Genomic DNA, 23,903 nt, shown 5'->3' with positions numbered 1-23,903 from the left:
TAGTTTTTATTGGCTAAATTAACTTCAATTGATTAAAAAAAAGGGTTGACTAATTCATGTGAGTCAATTAAAATGCAAATTTGTAATTTTGTATAAACTTACGACTGCCATTAGCTTAATAGTCACATAAATAGTAATACAGAATTAATTTCAAATTCAAATAAATTACGCGCGTAAAAAGTGTATACACATCTTAAAAAGAAAAGTGGTATAATTTGGTACTTTTTCATGTGCAATAGTAGGTATGCACTGACCTGTGTTTTGGTTTTCTATTTGCGTATTTTCCCAAAAAAAACGTGTAAATAAAATAAATAAAAAGTAAGCAAAACAAAATGCCAACTGAAATCGAGAATATAAACCCCAATGTCTACGACAAGATTAAGGAAAGAGTGCTTACGGCCAATGAAGCAGACGAAAATGTGCCCGATCCCTTTGACAAGCGAGAGATTTTTGGTAAGATCAATGAATATAGTAGGGAAAATGTCGAAAATAATAGTTCTCTCCAGATCTCATAAGGAATATCAATGACCCGGAGCATCCTTTGACCCTGGAGGAGTTGCACGTGGTGCAGGAGGACCTAATCCGCATCAGCGATGGCCAGAACTCTGTGCACATCAGTTTCACCCCGACGATTCCGCATTGTTCGATGGCCACCTTAATTGGCCTTTCCATCCGGGTGAAGCTGCTCCGCTCGCTGCCGCCACGTTTCAAGGTCACCGTGGAGATTACGCCCGGAACACACGCCTCCGAACAGGCCGTAAACAAGCAACTGGCGGACAAGGAACGAGTGGCAGCCGCTTTGGAGAACAAACATCTCGCCGAGGTGATTAACCAGTGCATCTCCGCCAGGGGTTAGGCTATACTTATGTTGATATTTTGTATCCCTCAACTTGGATACATACACCTGCTGTTGATTTAGTTTATAGAGAAAATGATTTAATACATTTTTCTGCTAACAAGGATCCCCTTTCACTGAAACAAGATATGTCTATGGTTTTTGTGATCTATTAGCTTATCAATGATGGTTTAATTTTCTTAATGTGGTTAAACAGTTACCTTAATTACTATTTATTGCCTTGAATAGGGACAACAGGAACATGACGAAACAACCTTTTTATTTGTTAATAATAATAATTTTATATGGTTATTAGAAATGTCCATTTGAGATTAATGATTCGCCATCTAAAAGCTCGTCACACTGTATCTTGGTTGACAGGGAATCACCGTAAGAGTTCAAAGCCGGTTCCTACTAGTACCTATCATTATAATAGTTAGTAGCGAAGCTTTTACGAGCTCTCTTATTCATTATTTAAGCCTATGCTAACAAGTTGCTTATAATCGAGGTCAGCAACTAGAGAATCTTCATTCAGGTTGCGATTGATTATTAGGTTTTTACTTTTATGGTCTTGTTTACAGGCTAACACTGACAACTAAGATGATTAACAAACTTTGACAATCTATTTTATGAACAAAAGTTCATTTTTTTAGTGGTAATGTTCTGATCTCAAATGAAAACACTAATAGCTTCAATTGGTAATCAAGTGCCTAAAAACATGTTTCTATATCTTAAAAGATGAATTTATTATCTCCAAAAAGGTAAACGTTTACTTAATTGTTTACTACGCCACTCACAAAACCAAACAAAAGGTGTTATCAGTAAAATCTTCTGTACATTTACAAATTATATTTAAGCAGCAAATCGTTCGGAGTTTGTGGATGATAAACTATCGACTAAAGGGGTTAAGTTAACGTAACAAGACACGGCGCTCGGCGGCGGCCACAGGATGGCATGACTATCGCTGCTTGTTGGGCGGCTCCTTTAACCGCATGTGCGGCTCCACGGCAACGGGCTTCGCCGCTTTCGTTGGGTCGTACTTGAACGTCTTGACCAGCGGCCCCTTGCCGGCCTTGGCGAAACGGATCTCGTCCAGGCGCTGTCGCTCCTCGATTTCTTTCGTGATCTTCATGTTGTCCCAGGCTGAAAAGGGGATTTGAAGGGATGTAAATATAAATATAGAGGTAGAGGGACATCTCCTGATACTTACACTCCTTCATTCCTCCGACGAATCCCTTCTTGGGTGGCAGTGAACTTGGCGCATGGGTTAGCATCTTGTCGATCTTGAAGTAGTCCCTCACGGAGGGAATCCGAAGCACGGCAACCTGTCCCAGTGAAATGAAGTTGCTGCACGCCCAGTAGGTTAGAATGGCGGCGGGGAAGTTCATGGTGAAGGGGAAGATCACAATGGGCAGGGCCCGCAGCACATACTTCATGGTGTTCATGTTGGCGGCCGACAAACGGGCCGAGTCCGTGCCGATTTCAATGGTCAGGTACAATGTGGCGCTGGTGATCATGGGCAGCAGGTAATATGGATCCGCCATGGTGAGATCTGTGAACCAGAAGAGCCCGCCATCCCGCATCGATTCCACCGGAGTGTTGGCCATCTGCCGCAGTCCCATGAAGAAGCTAATGAAGAGCGGGGCTTGAGCCAACGGAACCAGCATGTTCTTCAGCGGATTGACGCCCTTCTCGCGCATGAACAGCATCATTTCCTGGGCATAGCGGGCGGATTCGATGGCATTGCCCGACTGCCTGGCCTCGGTCATCTTCAGCTGGAGCATCTGCATCTGCGGCATGTTGTTGTTCATCTTGGCGGAGTTCCTTTGGGCCAAGATCACCAGGGGAAAGATGATGGTGCGCACTGCGAGGGTGCCCATGGCGATGGCCCCCCACCAGGGAATGTCCCAGGTGCAGTGCAGGAACTCCATGCAGTTCTGGACCATGCCCACCGGCGACCAGCCGCCCAATCCAATGGATGCGAAGGAGGGTTCTCCCGCCAGATTGACCACATCCACTATGTCCAAGCCATCGGGGGGTGGGGGCGTTGGAGCTGCTGGCAGGTCGGGCAGATCCACCAGTTCCGTTGTGGACACCGCCTGCATGAAATCTCCGCCGGAAGACGTAACTCCTGCTGCAGTTGCTCCAGTGCTGGCGAATCGCAGCTGGCGGGGATTCGACCACTTTCCGGTGCTTACCAGAGGCAGACTGCCTCCCCTGGACATCATCTGCAGGTGGAGATCTCTTCTGCCATCCATGACACCCTGAAACACAAAGTTTTCATTGAATTTCCGCTTAATTTGAGACCACAAACACTGGCAGCTTGCAGGTTATGTCACAGGTCGCCGGCTGTTTTTCAGCGAGATTCACTCACCTGTGGCGGGAAACGGCTGGCTGCGGAACTTAGGGCCACCGCCGCATTTGTCGTCCTCCAAAGCTGCATCCTGTGGGCCAGCATCCTGCGCTATTTGGTCAAATTTAAATCGTTAATTTTATTTCGCCTCGTTTTGGCTGTGCTATTGGTCTGTGCGAGTGCGAGCGGGAAGGCTACAGTCACGCGGGCGGGTGAATAGCAAGGAAGAAGATGAATAACAGCTGTTTGGGCACAGCGCCCTCTGGCGAGATTTCGAGAGACTATCGATAGCCGCTAGAATTTAAATTTACATTTTTGTTTGGTATAACTGAAATGCTTTTAAAACTAGTTTGACACTGAATTACTCGTAAGCTTACGTTTAAATATCAAGTTCTGAAATTTCAATCTATTAATTTTAAACATTTCTTTCTTTTTGATCTCGCCGTGAAGTTCAATTAAATGGTGCTTATATTATAACTAAATGAAAAATGTTAAATAGAACATGCAAGCATAAGTATAAAAACCAAAGATAACGAAATGTATTGAGAATGAGTATTGTATTTATTAATTAAGTCGCTTACTAGTCCACTTGGAAGGTGAATCTATTTCGTTTACGGTATGTGCACATAAAAGGGTTTTACTAAATTTAGCTTTTGCTTAAATTGCGTGTCGACTTGAAATTTATTTTAAGCAACGAAAGACAACAAATAAAAAGACTACTTCATTATGTCTAAAAATTATGTTTGGGGATACAAAATAAAAAAATTCTTAAAATGAATTCTGGCAAAGGAATATAATGTTTATATAAACCAAATTAAAAAAAAAAAAAAACCTTTTAAAAATATTCTTCATTTGATTATCCTACCAGGATCCAAACACAACTTCATAGCCGATCAATGACATTATGGAAGGCACTTTATAGTTGAAATCTAGAAAAGGAAAATATTTATTTTATTGTTTACTTGCATTCGAAAATATTTTCAAGCAGTACTTACTTGCCACATGTAATTGTGAGTCAAATTAACAAATTAATTTCAACAAGAGAGCAGAGAATATTATTTTATACTAAGAGGACTTTCAGCACTTCTTTGTTGAAATCTAAGTAAAGAAAAAAAATTAGATGAGAATAAACCTAGAAATGGTTGTACCAGATACCAACATTAAATCATACTCCATTTTAAGAGACATTTTTTTCTTCACTCTTGACTAGGTGTCCCAAACAATCAGGATTGTTCAACTGAGCCTCGTATTTGGCCAAATCTGTATTTCTTTTTCTGCATGACACGCTGTGCCCGTTAATAGCGTTCATACTTTTGGCTAAAAATCCACATGCGCAGCCAAAAACACAGTTCTCAATGTTGCAGACATGAGGATCCCTTAAAGTGACTCGGCATATTTTGCACTGATCTGGTCGGATCGGCGGCATCATCCAATTTTTATCCTTTATCCTTTGAGCAATCAGTTGAGCTTGCTGAAATCTATTGAGAGGCAAGTTTGCTGGAATCTTCTTCTTGCCTTTTGCTGCTGCGCGAGTTTTGGTTACAGCTCTGGAATTTGGTTTGGGACCCAAAACCAATAGGGGCTTCCTGTTCTCTTTTTCCACCTTATTTTTCGGAGATAACATTATATTCCTTTGATATATCTCATTCTTCGTTCTTGTTATGCGATCTAGCAGGATTTGCTGATATGTTATTATTCTTTTGCGTTCCATCTCAAGAATATTTAAATTGGACAGCAGCTTGGCGTCAGATGGATTCATCTTTCACAATATAAATGTTTATTATTATTTACGAAATAAAAAATCGAAAAGTTCAAATAAGCCAAATAAAATGTGCGCAGCGTGCAATTGTTCTTTTAGTGTTGCCAGGTACCAAAATCCAAAACATACTAAAAATGTTTGCGAGGAAACCCCAATTCTTCTAAAATAATACCAAATTTCAATGGGGGCAAAGGAAATGTAATGTGTAACGTCCATTGATGCCAGTTCGTTAAAAATATAAAAAGTTGCTTATCTTAGCAAACTTCTACCAATATCTACTTATATTGCAAGCTAAATGTTATCTAATAAAAAATGCAAACAATTGAACAATGTTTCTTTATATTTCTTAACCAATTTATATTGTTATAGGCAAACAGAAACTATGTTGAGTCAATTACGCTTTCTTAAACATTTGATATGAACTTATCGTTCTGGAAAGTGTTAAAAGTCGTCTATATATAAGGTATCCTATAAATTAAACGCCAGTTAACTTTTGGAAAAGTTTATTAATAATCCGGCAATTTGCTGTTAAAGCCATACAAATATTAATCTATTGTATTTTTTAACACACATCCCGGAAGGCCAACAGGTTATGGCTTTGCACGGGAAAATGCTAAAAGTCAATATGACATATTTGGCAATATATGTATCAGTTTCAGTTAAATTAATATGCACACGAGCTCGCTCCAATTAATTTGCATTTAATTTAATACACTAATAAACGAAGTTTTCATGTCGACCTTTTTAAGCACTTCAACTAAAAAATGTGTTTGCTTTTTTTCTCGCATTTAGTGTATTGCAAAAAGGTTAAAATAAAAAATGTACACACATAGCATTGCATAAATTTCTTAATCAAACTTAACTTTAATAGATATACATATTAAATAAGTATTTTTGTTTTTTAGGTGACCATGTCTAAGAAGATTAAGATTATTTATTTTTAAAGAGTATATTTAATTCATGCTTGACTCAATGATGTATCCAATACTCATTAGCAATACGATACACTTTATGTGAAGATTGGCATGGGAAAAATAAATTATAAATTCGTCTCGATTTGGTTGACAAAACTTGAACCAATATTGACGCCCCATCTGCATAAAAGTAAATCGAAGCCAAAGAGATTATATACGATTATATGCATAACTATACCCCAGAATCGGAGTGAATTATTGAAGCCGCCAAAGCCATTGACGCGCATCGCAAGCAAAACCAATTTGTTTATTAATGAAAAGAGGAAACAAGAAAACCGAATAAATCGGCTAAAAATAATATCATATTTGGAACTATATTGTGTTTAAAGTGTTGCTGGGCGATCGAAAGACGCATCTTTTTGAATACTGATGCGCATACAAAAGATAATCTCAATTAAGTAGTCACTCAAATATATCAAATGTCATAATTTGGGAACCTCGAATTAGGCTTTACCCTTTTTGAAAATTCGGGAATGTTTTTGTGGGCTTATTTTTGGAATCTAGTCTAAATTTGGCTAAATAACGTATTACGATTTGTTACTTTAAGTTAATGTAAACGATTTAAATATTTAAATTTATTTACAGTTTCGTCAAAGATTGAAGGTTGTATTTGAGTGCCATTTGGGACTTCATAAAACCCAATCACTTTTAAGCCACACTTTATAAGGTAGCCCTCTAACAAAATGGCATAATTTGGTGGTATTAAATTAATAACCATTATGCATAATTATGGGAATATGTTAAGGGGATCCTCGTGTTAGTGACGACAGCAAAATCAAGGGTACTAAATATGTGATTGCTGTCCGTTCTCAGAAATTAACACGATTTTTTGCGTAAAGACGACTAGCCAATAAATCTTTTAAACGTCTTACACATGTTGCCATGTTATTGAAACCCACAACTCTCTGACTCCGAATTTAACGCACCATCAGCATTTCCTATCATGCAGACTGATGATTTCACTTTCTGTGGTTGTCATAAAGTTTAGTTTTACGATCGCCGTGTTCTCATCGAATTTTCAAGGTCTTGCCCCCCAAGTTGATTTATTTATTTGGCACATCGCTAAAACTATCAACACAGTGGGCTTATATCGGACATAAAAGGACGCTGAAGGACTTGTAAACATTATTTTTATTTTTTAACTTATTGAAAAGCAGTTAAAATGCTATGCAATTTGATGACAAAAGTAATTATCAAGTAAAATCGTTTACCTTATAAATATTAGTTTATAAGCCAGCTTTAAAATGTAACTTAATATTTTTTTGGCATTTCAGTAAACAAAACAACAAAACTGGTCCGCAATTAAGTTTATAATACCCCCATCAATAATATCTATTTTAACATAGTGTATAAAACGTTTTATCAAATGGCAAACAGATTATTCTAATCAGATCTTAAAAAACGGCCATAAAGTCGGCAATTATTAAATGATATTTGATACTATTATTTTTGAGAGCTAATAGGAAGCTTGAGAACCAGTTGCATACCACCGTGCTAGAATATGAAATTTGAAAATCGCATTAAAGGTGCCGCTGGTGACACGAGACGTTTTGTAGTGTTTGGATAAGGCGGATTAGACGGATTGGGCGCGGCGGACAACGGGTTAATCCAGTTTGATATCTCACTCTGCGTATCAATTAGGCATTAACTCACTTTTATGGCCCAATTTGTTAAACGCACACATTTCAGCGCCTCGCAGGCGGAGATTACAAATGGGTGAGGTAAGGGAAGGGATGGACGGACCATTGGACTAACACTAACCATTGAGCAGACCAGAGTGGAACCATAAATTATGCTAAAATCGAATTGAGACTCGTCTGTGTCTGTCTCAAATGCATTTAATTAAGACCACCTTTTTGGGTGTGCCGCGTGAAACTGAATTTGGAACCAGACTTAGGACCAGACCTAGGCTAAAACTACGACATTGACATTGCCGCATGGGGCGCATGCGATTGGTATTAACTTTTGCTCTTTGCAGTGAACAAATTCACAGCTGCGGTCAAGTAAATAATGCAGGAACTCAAAATGTTTATATTCGAAGATAGAAAAATAACTAAAAGTATCAAATCATTTAAAAACTATACAAAATATGTATCTTTTTAATTCAATATTTGTTCAATTTACAATTGTTTACCGAACTATAATATTTGAAAATAAAAGATCTTTTTAAGTAAGTTCTTTGACCTAACAAGGATTAATCTAAATTTTAACATCTAAAAGGCCCAAACATTTTTTTTAAGATCAGGGGATAGCAAGCTTTAATATTGATTTATTTGTAATCATATTTTATTTCAGGCATATATTATTTTAAATTTATATTACTCTAATCATTATTTGTTGTATTTTTTCCAAAAAGTTTTGCTTTTTAAACAACATATTTTAAATTAAACTAAACTACAAGAAATCAATTTAGATATCTAATATTTTCAAATTATTATATTATTTCTAGCTTATATATTATTTCGGTTGCGTGTGCCTCACAGCTTGAGATAATTGGAAATGCAAAGAGCTGAATTTTGATCTGGTGCGTGGCTGTTAATCTCTTTGACCGCTCTTAGTGCTCTAGTTTGGCCAATTTCGGCTAGTTTTATTGTTATACAGATGAGTTTCCTGCAGCGGGGCGTAAAAGTTGTTTGGGTGGATCGGGTTTCGCATCGAGAATTCGTATAAAATCATTGGCAATCTGCAACAGAGTCACCATTCCGAGTCGTCTCTCAGTTTTAGATACACGCTCCCCAATCCATCGAAGATGTTCCGCTACGTAAGTCAAAAGGATATTAAGTGAATCCAAGTGGAAAACATTAGCCACCAACTTCCCTTTAAAAGAAGACTGCTAAGACCTCAAGTCACTTAAAAATACAAAATACTTAAAAACATTTCATACTTTTGAAAATGTTGCTGTAATGTTATTTTTTTCTTATCAATTATAAACACTTATTGAAAGTTTTTAAAAATATATTTAACTAATTTTGTGTTCTTATTACTTTTGAATAGATGCTTGTCGCCTCCGCCTTCCTGGCCTGCGCCTACGCCGCTGCCAACTACAACCAGGATGCTGGTGCCTACATCACCAAGAGTGGTGCCGACATCGCACCCGAGGGCACCTACAACTACGCCTACGAGACCAGCAACGGAATCGCCGCCCAGGAGTCCGGATTGGGAGGACACCAAGCCAAGGGAGGCTTCTCGTGGTACTCGCCCGAAGGAGAGCTCGTCCAGATCGCGTACGTTGCCGACGAGAACGGCTACCAGCCCCAGGGAGCCCTCCTGCCCACTCCTCCCCCGATCCCAGCTGCCATCCTGAAGAGCCTGGAGTACATCCGCACCCATCCCCAGTACGAGGAGACCCAGCAGCGCAGGGCATCGCCATTCAGCCGGAAGACCATCTTCGGTTAAGCCGATTAGGAGTCCGATTTGATAACCTTTTAAAAGCTTTATTACGATGTGTAAAAATGTTGAGTTGAAATAAACGAAGAAGTTGTGAAAAAAAACTCTAAAAGTCTATTAATTTGAAAGGTATATAAACATGTTGAACTGCATTTATAACCTAGTTAATAATAAAGCTAGAAAAAAAATTAATTTTGGTAATAAGAAGCTTGACTTATGACTACATTGTTGATTTTTTGATACTGATACTGATTGTTTCAATGGCAACTACTTGGTTGATTAAAAAAATATATTATTTTCCATAACCGTGTACGTAATTTGCTTCAATTATTTTTTTTTTGTTCAAATTAAAAAACGAAATCATATATCTGCTTAAGGACACGATCAAAAATCTTTTGCTTCAATGCATATAAACCGAAATTAGGATGTTTAAAAGAATATTTTATTTTGCAATAGCTGCAAGGGTATATAAACTTTGGCTTGCTGAACTATGCTTCCTTTTTTGTTTTATATTCCAAATCTTCCAATTTATATATACGCAGTAGACCATTGGGAATGTTTCATCCAAGTAACGTTAAACTGATCGGAAATATATATATTTATATTGGGATCGGAAATGTCTAATTTACTGTTTTACCTATTTTTTTTTACTGAAATTTAAATAAAAACCAATTGTCAACGCGATCGAAGATTTGTTGGTGTGTACATAGTATGTAAAATTTAATTCGACAGTATACCAATAGCACGATTTAATCTTAGCACATAAACAAATGTCTGTTATAATTTTTTAATAATTACATTTTTTAAATATGTAAATTTGCTTTCTATAGTCAGCATATTCAGGCGGATTCTACTCAAGCTTCAATTTAAAATAAGGATATTTAGTATTTTTAATGTTCGAGATTATTTAAACACATTGAAATATAGAGAAAACATCCAAATCGATTTAAACCAAAATATTTATTAAGAAATGGTTTGTAAAAAGAGATCGATGAAAGGACTTTAATATATATTGAGTGCCATGACAGTCATAATGATAACAATTAATTAAGAGCTGTAAAAAAATGAATAAATTGAAATCAATTTGACGTTTAGTTTTTAGTTGAAGAGCTTGAAACGTAAAATTTAAGAGCCAAAGATTAAGTCTGTGCGTTGCTCTTTACCATTTTAGCTGCTCACGGCGCTCTAGTTTGGCCAACTTAGTCTTGGCCATTGTTATTTAGATGAGTTTCCTGCATTCGGCTGTAAAAGTTGTTTGGGTGGATCGGGTTTCGTACCGAGAATTCCTATAAAAACATTAGCTATCTGCCACAAAGTCATCATTCAGAGTCGTCTCTCAGTATCAGACACACGCACTCCTCCAATCCATCAAAGATGTTCCGCTTCGTAAGTATATTAACAATCGAAACGGATACCCAGGATACAAAAAGTTAAACGTTTTAATATCATTTTAAAATTCAAGAAATTAGTTAAATTATTAAAAAAATACCTTCTAAAACTATTTATAATTCTGAATGTTTCGGGCACTTTTACGTTTTGGCCAAGATCAATGTGAAACATTTGCGTTAATTGGAACATTTAAAATTTTAAATACATTAATATCAATACATTAATAAAACCATTTTTTGTTTATGTTCCATTTTATTGACTTTAATTGAACTCTGACAATCTTATAGATTTTTAATAGAAAATTAAAAGGCTTAACAATTTGTATTTTCAGTTAAAAAAAATATATATACATATATAAACATATTTTGATTTAATAAATATATAAAGATATTCAACTAATTTGTCATATCTTTATTTTTTTAGATGCTTGTCGCCTCCGCCTTCCTGGCCTGCGCCTACGCCGCTGCCAACTACAACCAGGATGCTGGTGCCTACATCACCAAGAGTGGTGCCGACATCGCACCCGAGGGCACCTACAACTACGCCTACGAGACCAGCAACGGAATCGCCGCCCAGGAGTCCGGATTGGGAGGACACCAAGCCAAGGGAGGCTTCTCGTGGTACTCGCCCGAAGGAGAGCTCGTCCAGATCGCGTACGTTGCCGACGAGAACGGCTACCAGCCCCAGGGAGCCCTCCTGCCCACTCCTCCCCCGATCCCAGCTGCCATCCTGAAGAGCCTGGAGTACATCCGCACCCATCCCCAGTACGAGGAGACCCAGCAGCGCAGGGCATCGCCATTCAGCCGGAAGACCATCTTCGGTTAAGCCGATTGGAAGTCTGATGTGATAACCCTTTAAAAGCTTTATTACGATATGTAAAAATGTTGAGTTGAAATAAACGATGATGATTTAAAGAAAATTTTATAAAAATGTTATTTCCTCTAAAGTCAGGCTCACAAGAACTTTATTTGGTCGATTTGTGTTTTTTTTTTTTTGTACTTTTTGCGCCTTTTTCGAAAAATGTCATTAAAAAAATTCCACATGCAACATTTTTCTTTTTTCTTTTATATTTTTTCGTTATGTTATTTAGTTAGTTTTCTATGCCGTTTAAAAAGGTGACCCACAATTGCACAAATATACATGGTTTACATATTGGAACATTTTTAAAAAAATTAAAAAAAATGTTTTTAACGTTTTTTAATGTGCTAAGCTTTACCATTTTAAGCATTACAGGTACGATTCAAACCAGTATAGCCTAACTAAGGAGTTTATACTTAACTCATTATTTATCTGCATTAAAATATACGTTCTGATTTTTTGAAGCCTCCCTAAAAACCAAAATAAAACTGTATATAAGGATAATACAGAAGAGGTCGAAGCAAAATAAAATTATAGTCTTAGAAGTGTACATTTTTAACAATAAAAATTTAAAACCATATCTTTGAATATACTTAATTTAACCATAGAAAATAAAATAGCCTTTTGTTAACAACGAAAAATGTGCAAAAGAATTTAGTTAACGCACTATTCAAGAGTATACTTTTTGGATGGCTTTGAAATAAATACAACTTGAAATTTAAAAAAACAATGCAAATAATTTAAAAACAGCAGAAGCTGTTATAAATTTACGATGACACTAGACGTTTTGTTGAATTTTCAAGTTCGACTTAGATTCAAGCCCTGACTGCGCTGCCGGCATTTGCCCGCATTCATATTCGCATTTGCATATCATTAACAACAAAAGCCGCTAATCGAGTGACAGTCCGAATCGCGTCTTGGCGCCTCCACATACCCTATATTTAGTAAAAGATAGGATAGGTTAGATCGGGGACTAGGTTCGTTAGTCCCTAGGATACTTTCATGCTATATGAAATTAGCTAGTACTTTGAATTTTAATAAATATATAATAAATATATTTTATGACTTTAAAGTATTTTTACTGGTTCTTTTATATGGAAATTTGCCTTATATTATTTTTTTAATAATTTCATATATTTTTAAGTACCATTATTGTTCATAAATAATCGGTTTAAGTGTGTATAAGTTTATGAACAAATTGGATAGATACATATTTTATTATTTTGGAGTACAAAAAAATGTAATTAAACCATTTCTTTAATTATAAAAGAGCTAACTAAATTATTGTGATTTATTAAATTACGTTACAATATAAGTGTGTGCAATATTCGATGAAAAATTTGTCTCATCTCCAAGTTTGGCTTACAGTTTATATATTTATTATGAATTTAAGTCAAGATTAGATAAGAAAAGGGGCATTGTGTGGCAGCATCTGTAAATCGCGATCATTGATCTGTGATTTTTAAGGCGCAGATAAGTAGAGGGGTTATAGAGCACCCGTGTCGTTAGCTAGTATTAAAAACAAACAACAGACGATGACAAAAGGAGCTATTAAGCGAGGAACGCTCGTAAAAACGCGGTCAAATTCATATTTTCAGATATGCGAATTAAATTAATAATTCGGACCGGCGAAGCGTCACCTGCTCTGCGAAGTTGTAGGTGTAGGTCAGTGATCGGTGCGAGTATAAAACGATCTGTCGTCGAACTTAGAGATCAGTAATCACCAGCAACTGCAGCAAAAACAGCACCAAAATGTTCAAGAGCGTAAGTCCGATGCGATAATAGCGATAATAGAACGGCTAATCAGGGTTTTTTCTTCCGCACCCTAGGCGCTAATCATTTCCCTGTTCCTGGTTGCCATCGCCGTCGCCAGAGCTGCAGATGAATCACAGGCCGAGATCACCAAGTATCGGAATGAGATCAAGCCGGATGGCAGCTACAACTGGGAGTTCGGGACCTCCAATGGAATCGACGCCAGGGAGAGTGGAGTGGGTGGAGTTCAGGCGACGGGATCGGTGAAATACAGTGCACCCGACGGCACACCCATCCAGCTGGAGTATACCGCCGATGAGAACGGTTATCGTCCCACCGGCGCTCATCTGCCCACGCCTCCTCCCATTCCGGATTACATCCTCAAGGCTCTGGCATACATCGAGGCCCATCCCTTCAAGCGAATCCAGCTGAAGAAGTAGCCTATATATATTCATAAGATTTAGATTTAGTATAGCAAAATGTTGTATACAAAATAAACTAATTTTAAGTAAACAATTTAATTTCGGGTGTTTCACTTTAGGTAGCTAGTGAAAAAAGGACTTAGAGAGATGTTACGGCTAGCACCTTAGAATAAGGGATTTTAATTTTTAATAGTAATACAAAAGGTAAAAACGCTCAGAATTCTTTGAACAAAAAAACCCACAATATTGATAGTAGATTTTGTGTATTGTGCAATACTCCCAGTAAAACACTTGCTTTGTGTTTGTTTTCTTCTTTATTGGTTGTAAATCATCGTTTAATTGCAACAATTTGTGATATAATTTAGCATTCCGATAAAAGTTCGTTTGTCGGCTTTAGTTTGCAACTAAAGTACAATTGATAGGTTGGAAAATCATAGATTCAACTACCAGACTTTGCTTCCATTGAGCTTTAATTAAAATTTCGTTTGTTGCGCGCTTTTGAAGTGCCAAAAAATCATCGAAAAAATGTCACATAAAATTGTTCATTAAATCGTGTGTATCTTGTATCTCTTAAATCACATTGAAAACATGCTTTCTCCCCTAGCTGTGTTAATATTATAATCGTAATTATTGTTATTTTTGTTTTCTTTTGTTTTGTATCTGAAAAGTACAACGTGCACATATCTTAGTAGTTGAATTAGTTCATAATATGTTGTTTGCTGGCTTCTCTAATTTCTCGCATTTTGTTTTTACAATAAGTTAACGTTTATCTTTATATTCCCACTGCAGTGGGATCTATCTTTTTGCATAGGCAACTGTTGTTAATTATTTTAAGGATTTCTAATAATTCCTTATCCGTCTGTTGTTGTCCGTCCGTCAAAAGTTAAAAGTGAATAGTCCGGAGTCCAGAGTTCATTTGAAAAATGATCCTCGACTGTGGTAGATTCAAAACGAAATCGTTTCGTTAGTCATCGCTTAAATAGGTTTCTTTTTATTGTTTAGGCCGCTTAGCATAGTTAATCAAGATCTCCTTTTGCGCTTGTTAAAGCCGAATCCAATTGGTTTGCTTGTTTACTATAATCAATTAAGATGCCTTTTGAGTAAATTATAAAAAAAGAGTAGAAAAATCTAATAGATATCGTTACTTTTGGATTTTGTTGTTTAGTTCATCTAGATTTAGATTTAGTTTAAGTTTCTGTTTCGTGTTTGCAAAAAGTGCTATTCGCTCAAAAATTATTACATGTTTTTTTTTACGTTTTCTTGTGTGGTGTTATAGATCTCGAATTATTAAGGTTATCGCTTAGCATTGATCGTGTAGCGTTTTTGTTTTCTTCACCTCCTCTTCACTCGCACCGGAGTAGACACATAAATTTAGTTCTCATACAATTACTAAAGACATAAATGAACGCTTTGACTTAAACTTAAATGGGGCTATGTGGGGGATGCGGGGTAACATAAGTATCGCTTAATCAACATAATCTAGAAGACTGCCTGTCTATTTGTAAATTTCCAAAATGTCAAAATGTGTTTGGCTTTGGGTATGGGTTTATAGTTAGTGTTGGGTTAGTCTCGGGGTTAAGTGTGGTGTGCATGTGTGGCTTCTGCTTCCTGCAATCCAAATCCAGCATCCTCCTATCCTTATGCCGTGGTGGGCGATGCCGCTGGGGTGGCGGCATTGGTCAACTTGGGTGGATGCGTGGCGTTCACCACGCGATTCGTGTTGTCCAGCGTCTTCGAGTGCTGCAGCTGCATCAGATAGTGCTGCTGTGTTGGCTTGTGCAGCGCCAGCTGCGATAGAGCATCGTCTATGGTGAACCATTGGCGCTTGCGGCCGATGCTCCGCGAATCCTCCCACTCGTCCAGCTCCTGAGTCACGTTCATCACGAACACCTCGGTGCGATGCATATGGTCGTTGTTCTGGAACATAAATGTGGTGTTATCATACTGCTCAAGTTAAGTTAGTTAAGTTTTCTCCATAAACCAACCTCGAAAACACCAAGGCAACGACCCAGATCGCCCACAACGCCGGCTTCCTCAAGTACTTCGCGTACAGCCGTCACCGAGGGCTCCTCTTCGGGCTCTACACCACCTCCTGGAACGATCCACAGCTCCGGACGACGAGAGGAGGTCACCAAGAGTACCTTAACAAAATTAACAATTGTTTATTAGTTTAAAATTAAACTTTAAACGGTTTATTTTAATGTCTTTAATGATTAACTATAAATGATTATAGTTTTGAACTCACCTCCGCCTCATTTTCAGACTTCACGCAAATGCAGGCAGCTCGTCGCCTGAATCCATCCTTGTCGTAGATACGAGTCGAGTTGGGCTTTTCCTTGACCATCTGCAAAACAGAAGGAGAAACCAAATCAAAAACATTGTACCTTGTGGTCTAAGTTAAAGCTGCCTGATCCTCTATATTTTACACCTTCATGGGCACGTTTAAAAATAACAATCGTTGATAAATGCTAAAGCTCTCAATATATCATTTTATAGCTTGACGCCTTTAATTTAAATGTGCGGCACATGAAAATCGTGATTCCTGCCTTATCAGATGCGAGATTGTCGGGCCATCGGCAAATTGCACCGCCTGTCCGTCCGGCATATCACTTATCAGCGGATAGCGTGCCGTACTCGTTTGCCGATAGTGTTCCTCATGAATGGTATATGGACTATTTTATGGCATTGCCCTTTACAATCGATGTGGGTGAGGGGAAATTGAGCAAGGGTATCAGCCGTCGATTGGAATAATAGACGATCAATAAAAAATAAAGTCAGACAGATTAAAAAACCTATTTTGAATTAGTGTTCGGGCAGGTGTTTACAGAATGTCCATAAAGAATTCGTACGCTAGTTATGTATATAGTTAAGCATTGTCAATTATCAAAAAATCTACTTTAATTGTATGCAACAATTGTTATGTTGAAGTAAAATTAGATTAAATTAAATATATTTATATTTTATTTAAAAAAAAATCTTTTAAAATTTCTGTTTCAAAGGAAAGAAGAAAGAAAAGTATACTTTGCTACAATGCCAACAGTTGGAAGCGATTTACTCTCATTGACAACCTTAAAATCTGAAGATGGTTTAATTTTGATATCTAAAAGTATTTATGTACATGATAATTGCAAGAAAGGTATTGTCCTATAAAAAAGAAATTATCCAATGCTATTTTGTACACGGGACCCAGCATCAATTAATCAAGCTTACAAAATTAAAAGTAACCAATATTAATCTGTTGGGTTTTTAGCTACTTCATAATAAGTCTTTCATATCGATATTTAATTTAACTGTTGGATAGGTCTATTACGGACGATCTGCTACTTTTTAGGATGTTTTATCTGCTCTAAGGAATTTTCTAATTGTTATAGGGTATTATCTAGGTATATTACACCCCTTTCTTTATCTGTATGCTTACGTTTGCAGTGGTAATCGCTGATAGCAGATGCGCGTTGTGTTGTTGTCTTCTTAGGCACTTGTTCTCCTCCAATTTCTCCTTTCTCTCCCCTTCTTATCGCTCTCTCTCTCGCCCCTTCTCCTCTTCCGCTGCAACAAGTGTTGATTGTGTGTGTGTGTAATTGGGGAGCCGGTCGCTTTTGCTTCTTACGATTTTCTGCTTTTCTGATCTCGTGCCGCTTTTTCGCAGGTGCTTCTCGGCCGCTCTTTCTCTCCTTCGTTCTTCTTGCCCCCCCTTTTCGGCACACAACGGAACACAAAGGGAAATGGCGAAAAGTGCACAAACAAAATCTAAAGACGACAATTTCTGCGCTCGCACGTCACACGAGACGTTGTGTTGGTATAGGTGTTTAGTGTTCGTGTGCGGTGTGTTTTTGTTGTTTTGAAGTAGTAACGAAAAAAGAACTGTGCGATTGTGTGGGTGGAGGTAAGTGTGTGTAAGGGAAAAGCGAGAAAAAGAAACTTGTTGAAATTAAAAAAACGAGCAGAACCGAAATGAAGAAGGAAATAAAGCGCAGACAGGGCAGAATTATTTAACTACTTTGCAAAGATTGCATGTTGTTGTTGTATTGGTTTTACACGGGAGAGTGTGTGGCGCGTATGGGTGTGTGTGTGTGTGTGAGAGTAGCTTTTTCCTCGTCGCTCTCTTTGTCCTCAAACTGCAGATCCGATTTTAGACCTGAGCTCAAGTTTTTCGCTGTTTCACAGCTCCTCTTTCGCCTTTTTCGCCGTTATCCCAGCGACACACATGCGGTTTTGTTTTCGCTTTCCATTGCCTCCCACAATATGCGCGTCTGTTTTTCCGGCTGCTAGAAATGTACGAAGTGGCGCACGGCTGTTGGAAAAGCGAAAAACGCGTGCTTTTCACCGATACGTTGCGAACGAAGCCGCGCCGCCTTTTTGGTGGGTGGTTGGTGGACCGCTTTTATAATTATTTACCCGTCGAATTAAATTTGCTTTAATTTCACGCTAACCGTACGCGAATCGCTGAAAAATCTCCGGAGTCGAGACTCGACCCTTCGCGACGCGACTGGTTGAAAACTTGGATGGGGAAATAGCCAAAGTTAAAATACACCCTATTTTTTTAGCAGAAAGTAAGTATTTATTTTCACGCTTTTCAGTGTTCAAACCACTTTCATTTAAAAAACATACCATAAATATATCTTTGTTATTCCCCTTAATTTTAATCAGCTGTTTGACAGCTGCTTCGATCAAGTTTAACTTTTGTTCATTTGATAATTTTTTCGATTTTTGTTCTGTTTGTACTGCTGTTTTTAAAAATTGGCTAACAACTTATATTACATTAAGAAAATACGATGTTGGTATTTTCCACCTCTGTCCTACTGCCTGTGTGACCGTAATTACTCACATAAAGCTTTTAAAGACCTCTACCAAAGCTTTTAAAAACTTGTATGTTGAGTTCCTATAAGAGACACAGGGTGGCGCCTTAAAATACGTTACACTTCAAAGTCTTCCAAGTTTTTAAATTAGTTCAATTTGATATGTAATTCTTCAAATTTAACTTTTTTAAATTTCCATTATATTATCATGATATTTGAAAGGAGAAGACTCCAAATATAATATTTTTAATAAATTTTCTGTGCTTGTAAGGGTTTTTCAATTCTTTGTATGGTTATTGTGTTGATTTTTTATTACTTTCGCAATAAAACTATATTTTGTTAGTATAGTAACTTTATATTTAAAAGTGGCAGGTTAACTTTAAAGCTATGTTAACCTCAGGGACTCTTTAAGACCTTTAATGCTGAATACAAATCCGTATGATTTACAAGCTGGAAACCCCAACGCCGCCCCAAAAGTCGCACATTTTTGAGTCGCTGCCAGCAAAAGGCATCGCAGGATACTTCAAAACGGAGAAGGAGTACGGAGTGGGCTGACTTTATGACCCAGGCACAGCGAGTTACCCAAAATTTGTTTCTTGTCCTGTTGTCTGTTGCTGTCGCAGGTTTTGTTGTAAGCTTTTAATGCAACTACTTAGTGTGCAGGATTTGGGGGGAGGGCAGTCCTTGGTGTCCTTGGCTCGCCTTAACCATTTTCGGGGAAAACTCCTCCCCCGATTGACTTCTTTGGCGATCTCCTGACTCTTTTTGCTGCCTGCTGCAGAAGCAAATTGCTTATTTCTTAATGCATTTGCCATTTCCTTTTTTGGCTTTTCTTAGACAATTTTCCCCGGCCGCTCGTCGTATGAGTTATGGCCAACGTTTCCATTTTCATTTCCATTTTCTTTTGGGTGACCATGCAGAAGTGTTAAGCAGTTTAACGCGCTTTTTTCATGGGCTTCTTGCACTTTTTCCCTCTCTGAACAGTGCGACACTTGTTTAGATGTTAATTCTGCCAAATCGATCGGCGTGCTTTTCTTCGTCCTGTCCTGACCCGCTCACTTTTCCCATGGAGAGGCTGCGGCACGCCTTGCTGCACATAAATTCAATGTCATAAATTTGGCCAGAGGCGACGCTTTGGCTAGCAAAAAACTTTGCCTATTTGATGCGTTTGTGTGACCTCAACCAGATAGAGAGCAATGAAATCAAATGTGGACAGGAGGAGATGGTAATGAAGCAAGGAACCCCAAATTCAGCTGGGAATAAAATTTAAGGTTTTAAAAAGAGAGATTTCCTTAGGAGTTATCACGTATACGTTTTATATTTCGGTTTGCACAAAGGTAATAAGGAATAAAGTTAAGCTTAGTCAAAGAATTTATTAATTTAATGATCCAGCTGGCACAATATGGAAACATTTATTTGATGTGTTCTCATAAAAATAAACAAGAGAATTTCACACCAAATATAATGCAGAACACAATCAAGGGATTTCTATTATACTTCAAAAACAATATCATTATATTTTCTATCTCCTTAGTTGTATATGCATTTATTCAATTCGGAAAATAACTACTCTTTTTAATATATGAGTTATTTTTAACGTATGCAAACAAGAAGTTAATTTACATTTTTATTATAAGGGTACCTTGTAACAAACCGGCACTTACTGTCCAAATGAAGCTTCTTCTAAAACTAGCTCCAAAATCCATAGACCAAATCAAATTGCACTTATTTTCATTCTGGCTTCATTTATTTTTTGTTTTGCCATTTTGCAATTTCACTATTTTTTCGTGCTTCTCCTCCATAAAATTGTTTTCCTTTTCCTGATTCTCCATTTTTTTTTAGCTCTACGTTATCCTGCGGCTGTTGTGGTCAACGCTCGTTCGTCCTGTCTACTGTCATTGTCGTTTCGCCCTTTTTTCCTCTCCCCTTTTCCCCCCGTTTTCCAGGGAAAACTCCCGGACACGTGGCAAGGAAACTTCATGAATTTAAATGAACCCGATTCCCTTAAGTTACTGTTAATTGAGCCGGCAAATGGGATTCAATCCGAAGGGACTTTCCAAACTTGCTGACTCCTGGCGCAGGTGTCGCAATCTGTCGTTAATTCACTAATCCCACTAATGCCACGCCCCTGTCATCGAGCAGTACAACTTTGGACGCCCCCTTTTCCTTGGCAGCATATTGTTTCATTTGAACTCCGGAGGAGATGGGCGGAGATAAAGGACATGGAGTCACCTACAAACGCAATTTGGCAACAAAATGCACCAAACAGACAACAAAACAAGGCAACAAACCTGCAACAAGAACAACAGCAATGGAGTGCCCAGAATTATACAATTTATGCGATTTACGAGCAGGCTCCTTTGGCTTCTTGCATTCAGTGATGCTGCATTAGCCTTATAAACAATGCATTTCTTTATCAATATTTAAGGAAAATTAAAATCTTGGTTAAAAATCAAAAGGCTATATTTGTTTTGCAATATATAAGTCAAGAAAAATTAAAAAGTATTCAAAAAGTTTTTTATTAAAAAATATATATTTAAAAAATGTGTATTGCAAAATGTCAGTTTGTATTTTAATTATAAAAAGCTATAAAAATAAAAATAAGAAATATAATTCGGTCTTAAAAATTGCCAGTTTTTTGTCTTATATACGTTGTGATCAAATTTTTGTAGTCCTTTGATTTTTTTTTTAAACAACCCAATGGCATCACTTGCGAGTCGGGAGTCCTTTGTCCTGCTTTTTTGCCAGCGGGCTGGAAACTATTTCTATTGCTGCGGCGCCGACATCGCCTGGGCAAGGATATGCCGTATTTCCGTTTACATAATAAATTTGCTAACCACGTTCTGTCCTCGTTGTGTCCTCCCTCCCCCATTTGCCCCTCTGGTCTTCCCACCCGCTTTTCCTGCAGCTTTTCCTCCTCCAAGTGAAATGCGGCATCGCCACCAGCGCCGCCATCGCTTGGCATCAAGTGCCTTGTGGTTTTCTGCATCTGAGGATGAGGTTAAAGTTGAGGTCGGGAGCAAAAAAATTTGGACAGCTACCGCAGAAGGCGAAGACCTCTGCGATTTCTGCACTTTATAAACTTTAACGTGCTGAAATTGCTGTTGTTTCTGTGACAATTGTCTGGTTTTTCTTTTTTTTTTTGACGGAAGTCCGACGGCGACAACTACTTTTGCTTGATCACTGGGCGGCCGCTGGTCCGGTGTGGCCTCTAATTAATCTATTAAATCGAAACCACAAACGAGAGTCCAACGCGCCTACAAAGAAAAAAACCAGAAAGGAAGGCTCTCTTGGTTCGACGTATTTTTAAATACCCTTTTTTGAATTTATTGTTGGAAAAATTGTATTTTAAATCCGTTTTTTAGTTTGATTTATTTGTATAGTAGATAACAAATATTATTTGGAATTTATAAGAATTTTTTAAACCATTGAAAAGTATGAATTCGTTTATTATACAAGTTTATAAAATTATCCCAAAAATACAAAATTTTAAACGTAATTGAAACGTACTTAGTCATATAATAAAAACGAAATTTAGTAGCTTGATAGTAATTTCATAAATAAAGTTGCAGTATTTAAAAAATTATAACAAAAATCCGTTAATTCTTTACCAGTTTTATGAATGGCAATTGGATTTAGATGGACCGCGCCTTGCGAGGGTATGATAACTATATATCCATCATTGAGGAAGTTGTCTCCGCTGGGGAGTTGATTTGAATTGGCCCCAACGCGATCCGTCCAGTGCAGCCCAACTGGCCGCTTCCGTTTTCCGCTGGAAGTGAAATCTATTCGCGGCGGATGTCATAAAAATGCCAACTTAGTGGGCAGGTAGAGGCAGGGCAGAGCAGGGCGTGGCAGTGGTGTGGCTGCCAGTTGCCAGATCTCTCCTCTTCCCACACAGACAGCTCCATCTCAAGATCCCGCTTCCAGAATCCCAACCCGTCAGCTGTCCCGGGGGTTCAACAACCCGATCCTGACTGAGCTGCCGTTCGCTCTACTAATGGCTTGCCACACTTTACATTAGCGTCACAATTTATTGGCCGACTGCTGCGCCGGCGCAGACGCATCTCAGACATTGCTGCTGCACTGGACGAAAAAAGGATAGGAAAAATAACTAAATAATAATATTACTACAACTAAAACTATAATAACACATTGCTTAAACAGGTATGTATGTAAATTATAATAATAATATTAATTATAAAAAGTTTAGTAATTTTTCAAATGCCAATTTAAAAAGAGGAGTAATGTTATGTTACAAAAAAAGGGAAACAAAACTAAATTCATCTAACTAAAAATAAATACTTGAAAATTTATATTTTATAAATTAATCTTTTACAAAATATATAATAATTTTGGGCCTATAAACAGGAGTTCAAAGAAAGGGTATTTGCTATATGTATTTCAAAACAAAATGTAAATGGAAAATACATCATATATTTAGAAATCTAAATGCCTTCTCGATGTTATAATTTAATAATAAATAAAATATATACATTTTTAGATACTTGTATGTTGTCATAGTGTAAGTAACATTAACATTAACAGTATTTATTTATTTATTAATTAAAACTTATAAATTAGTGAGCTAGTCACAGAGAATTTTATAAGATTTTTTTTCAGTGAATGAATCGGCCCACTTGGCCGCCTGCTCCACGCATTGCTTGGTAGCTAAAATGGTCATAATAATAATAAAAATTTTCTGCAGTCGCCAACGCGTCGCTGTTGCAGTTGCAGTTGCAGTCTCTGATGCAGTGGCTGCTGCAGTTGCAGTCGCTGTCGCTATCGAGGCGTTTGAGCGCATGTTTGACGCATCAAATGATGACGACCACAACTACTGCGATGATGATGATGATGATGACGTTGACGATGGCAACAGGTCCGCCAGGCATTCCCCATTCCCATTCCTGATCGAATCCCATTCCAGCTGCCCAGTTAAGCCCCCAACTCCCAGCTCCCATATTCCAACTCCCAACTCAAAACTCCCAACAGTGCGTAAGCTCAGAGGCGACCGGTTTATGTCAAATGTATTGACAGGTGCATGGAGCCGGGCGACGGCTGCTCCAGATCACTGGAACAGGCTCAAATCGGTTCGGTTTAGATCTGTGATGGGATGAAGGTGGCTGTAAGTCGATGCGGGGGCACTGGCTGGCGGCAGTCAGTGCATCCATCACTGTCGGCGAGGGCTCACTGTGGTCGGCGGCTTGGGAACTTGTGTTTATTATTGGTTTTTTTTCAATTTTGAAATGGCCACATTTTTAGTTCATATTAAATCATGTAAAATTTTATTTTATTTTGGCCAGGTTACAAGAAAAAACCCAACTTAACAATTTTAATTTGAGACACCAAGAAATTATGGATACAAATTTGTGTAACGA

At 37.8% G+C, this 23,903-nt stretch overlaps 6 protein-coding genes and 1 long non-coding RNA gene across 7 annotated transcripts; 4 read left to right on the top strand and 3 right to left on the bottom strand.

The window, feature by feature from the left end:
• The first annotated feature begins 225 nt into the window (after nt 1-225).
• Nucleotides 226-959, top strand: LOC108150346 (MIP18 family protein galla-2). The gene is made up of 2 exons (XM_017278475.2): nt 226-453; nt 507-959. The coding sequence occupies exons 1-2, from the start codon at nt 333-335 to the stop codon at nt 854-856; spliced, it is 471 nt and encodes a 156-aa protein (XP_017133964.1). The 5' UTR covers nt 226-332; the 3' UTR covers nt 857-959.
• A 691-nt stretch (nt 960-1,650) lies between these two features.
• On the bottom strand, nt 1,651-3,894 carry LOC108150345 (mitochondrial inner membrane protein OXA1L). Its single transcript, XM_017278474.2, has 4 exons — nt 3,770-3,894; nt 3,210-3,299; nt 2,046-3,099; nt 1,651-1,978 (listed from the first exon to the last, which is right to left on the bottom strand). Exons 2-4 carry the CDS (start codon nt 3,291-3,293, stop codon nt 1,794-1,796), a joined length of 1,323 nt encoding a protein of 440 aa, XP_017133963.1. The 5' UTR covers nt 3,294-3,299; nt 3,770-3,894; the 3' UTR covers nt 1,651-1,793.
• Nucleotides 3,895-4,015: 121 nt separating this feature from the next.
• Nucleotides 4,016-5,026, bottom strand: LOC121467102. Its single transcript, XR_005977219.1, has 3 exons — nt 4,348-5,026; nt 4,184-4,286; nt 4,016-4,117 (listed from the first exon to the last, which is right to left on the bottom strand). It is a non-coding gene; the product is annotated as an uncharacterized LOC121467102 (long non-coding RNA).
• A 3,547-nt stretch (nt 5,027-8,573) lies between these two features.
• Nucleotides 8,574-9,412, top strand: LOC108150135 (pupal cuticle protein Edg-78E-like). Its single transcript, XM_017278102.2, has 2 exons — nt 8,574-8,682; nt 8,916-9,412. Exons 1-2 carry the CDS (start codon nt 8,671-8,673, stop codon nt 9,315-9,317), a joined length of 414 nt encoding a protein of 137 aa, XP_017133591.1. The 5' UTR covers nt 8,574-8,670; the 3' UTR covers nt 9,318-9,412.
• Nucleotides 9,413-10,623: 1,211 nt separating this feature from the next.
• On the top strand, nt 10,624-11,616 carry LOC108150141 (pupal cuticle protein Edg-78E-like). Its single transcript, XM_017278110.1, has 2 exons — nt 10,624-10,694; nt 11,121-11,616. The coding sequence occupies exons 1-2, from the start codon at nt 10,683-10,685 to the stop codon at nt 11,520-11,522; spliced, it is 414 nt and encodes a 137-aa protein (XP_017133599.1). The 5' UTR covers nt 10,624-10,682; the 3' UTR covers nt 11,523-11,616.
• Nucleotides 11,617-13,212: 1,596 nt separating this feature from the next.
• Nucleotides 13,213-13,799, top strand: LOC108150162 (larval cuticle protein LCP-17). Its single transcript, XM_017278132.2, has 2 exons — nt 13,213-13,319; nt 13,385-13,799. The coding sequence occupies exons 1-2, from the start codon at nt 13,308-13,310 to the stop codon at nt 13,745-13,747; spliced, it is 375 nt and encodes a 124-aa protein (XP_017133621.1). The 5' UTR covers nt 13,213-13,307; the 3' UTR covers nt 13,748-13,799.
• Nucleotides 13,800-14,024: 225 nt separating this feature from the next.
• LOC108150340 (diphosphoinositol polyphosphate phosphohydrolase 1) lies at nt 14,025-18,194 on the bottom strand. Its single transcript, XM_017278467.2, has 4 exons — nt 17,148-18,194; nt 15,975-16,073; nt 15,715-15,870; nt 14,025-15,646 (listed from the first exon to the last, which is right to left on the bottom strand). Exons 2-4 carry the CDS (start codon nt 16,071-16,073, stop codon nt 15,368-15,370), a joined length of 534 nt encoding a protein of 177 aa, XP_017133956.1. The 5' UTR covers nt 17,148-18,194; the 3' UTR covers nt 14,025-15,367.
• Between the last annotated feature and the right edge of the window lie 5,709 nt (nt 18,195-23,903).

Source organism: Drosophila elegans, unplaced genomic scaffold (genome assembly GCF_018152505.1).
Source record: "Drosophila elegans isolate 14027-0461.03 unplaced genomic scaffold, ASM1815250v1 contig_208, whole genome shotgun sequence".
NCBI lineage: Eukaryota > Metazoa > Arthropoda > Insecta > Diptera > Drosophilidae > Drosophila > Drosophila elegans.
This window is presented reverse-complemented; position numbering and strand designations above follow the sequence as displayed.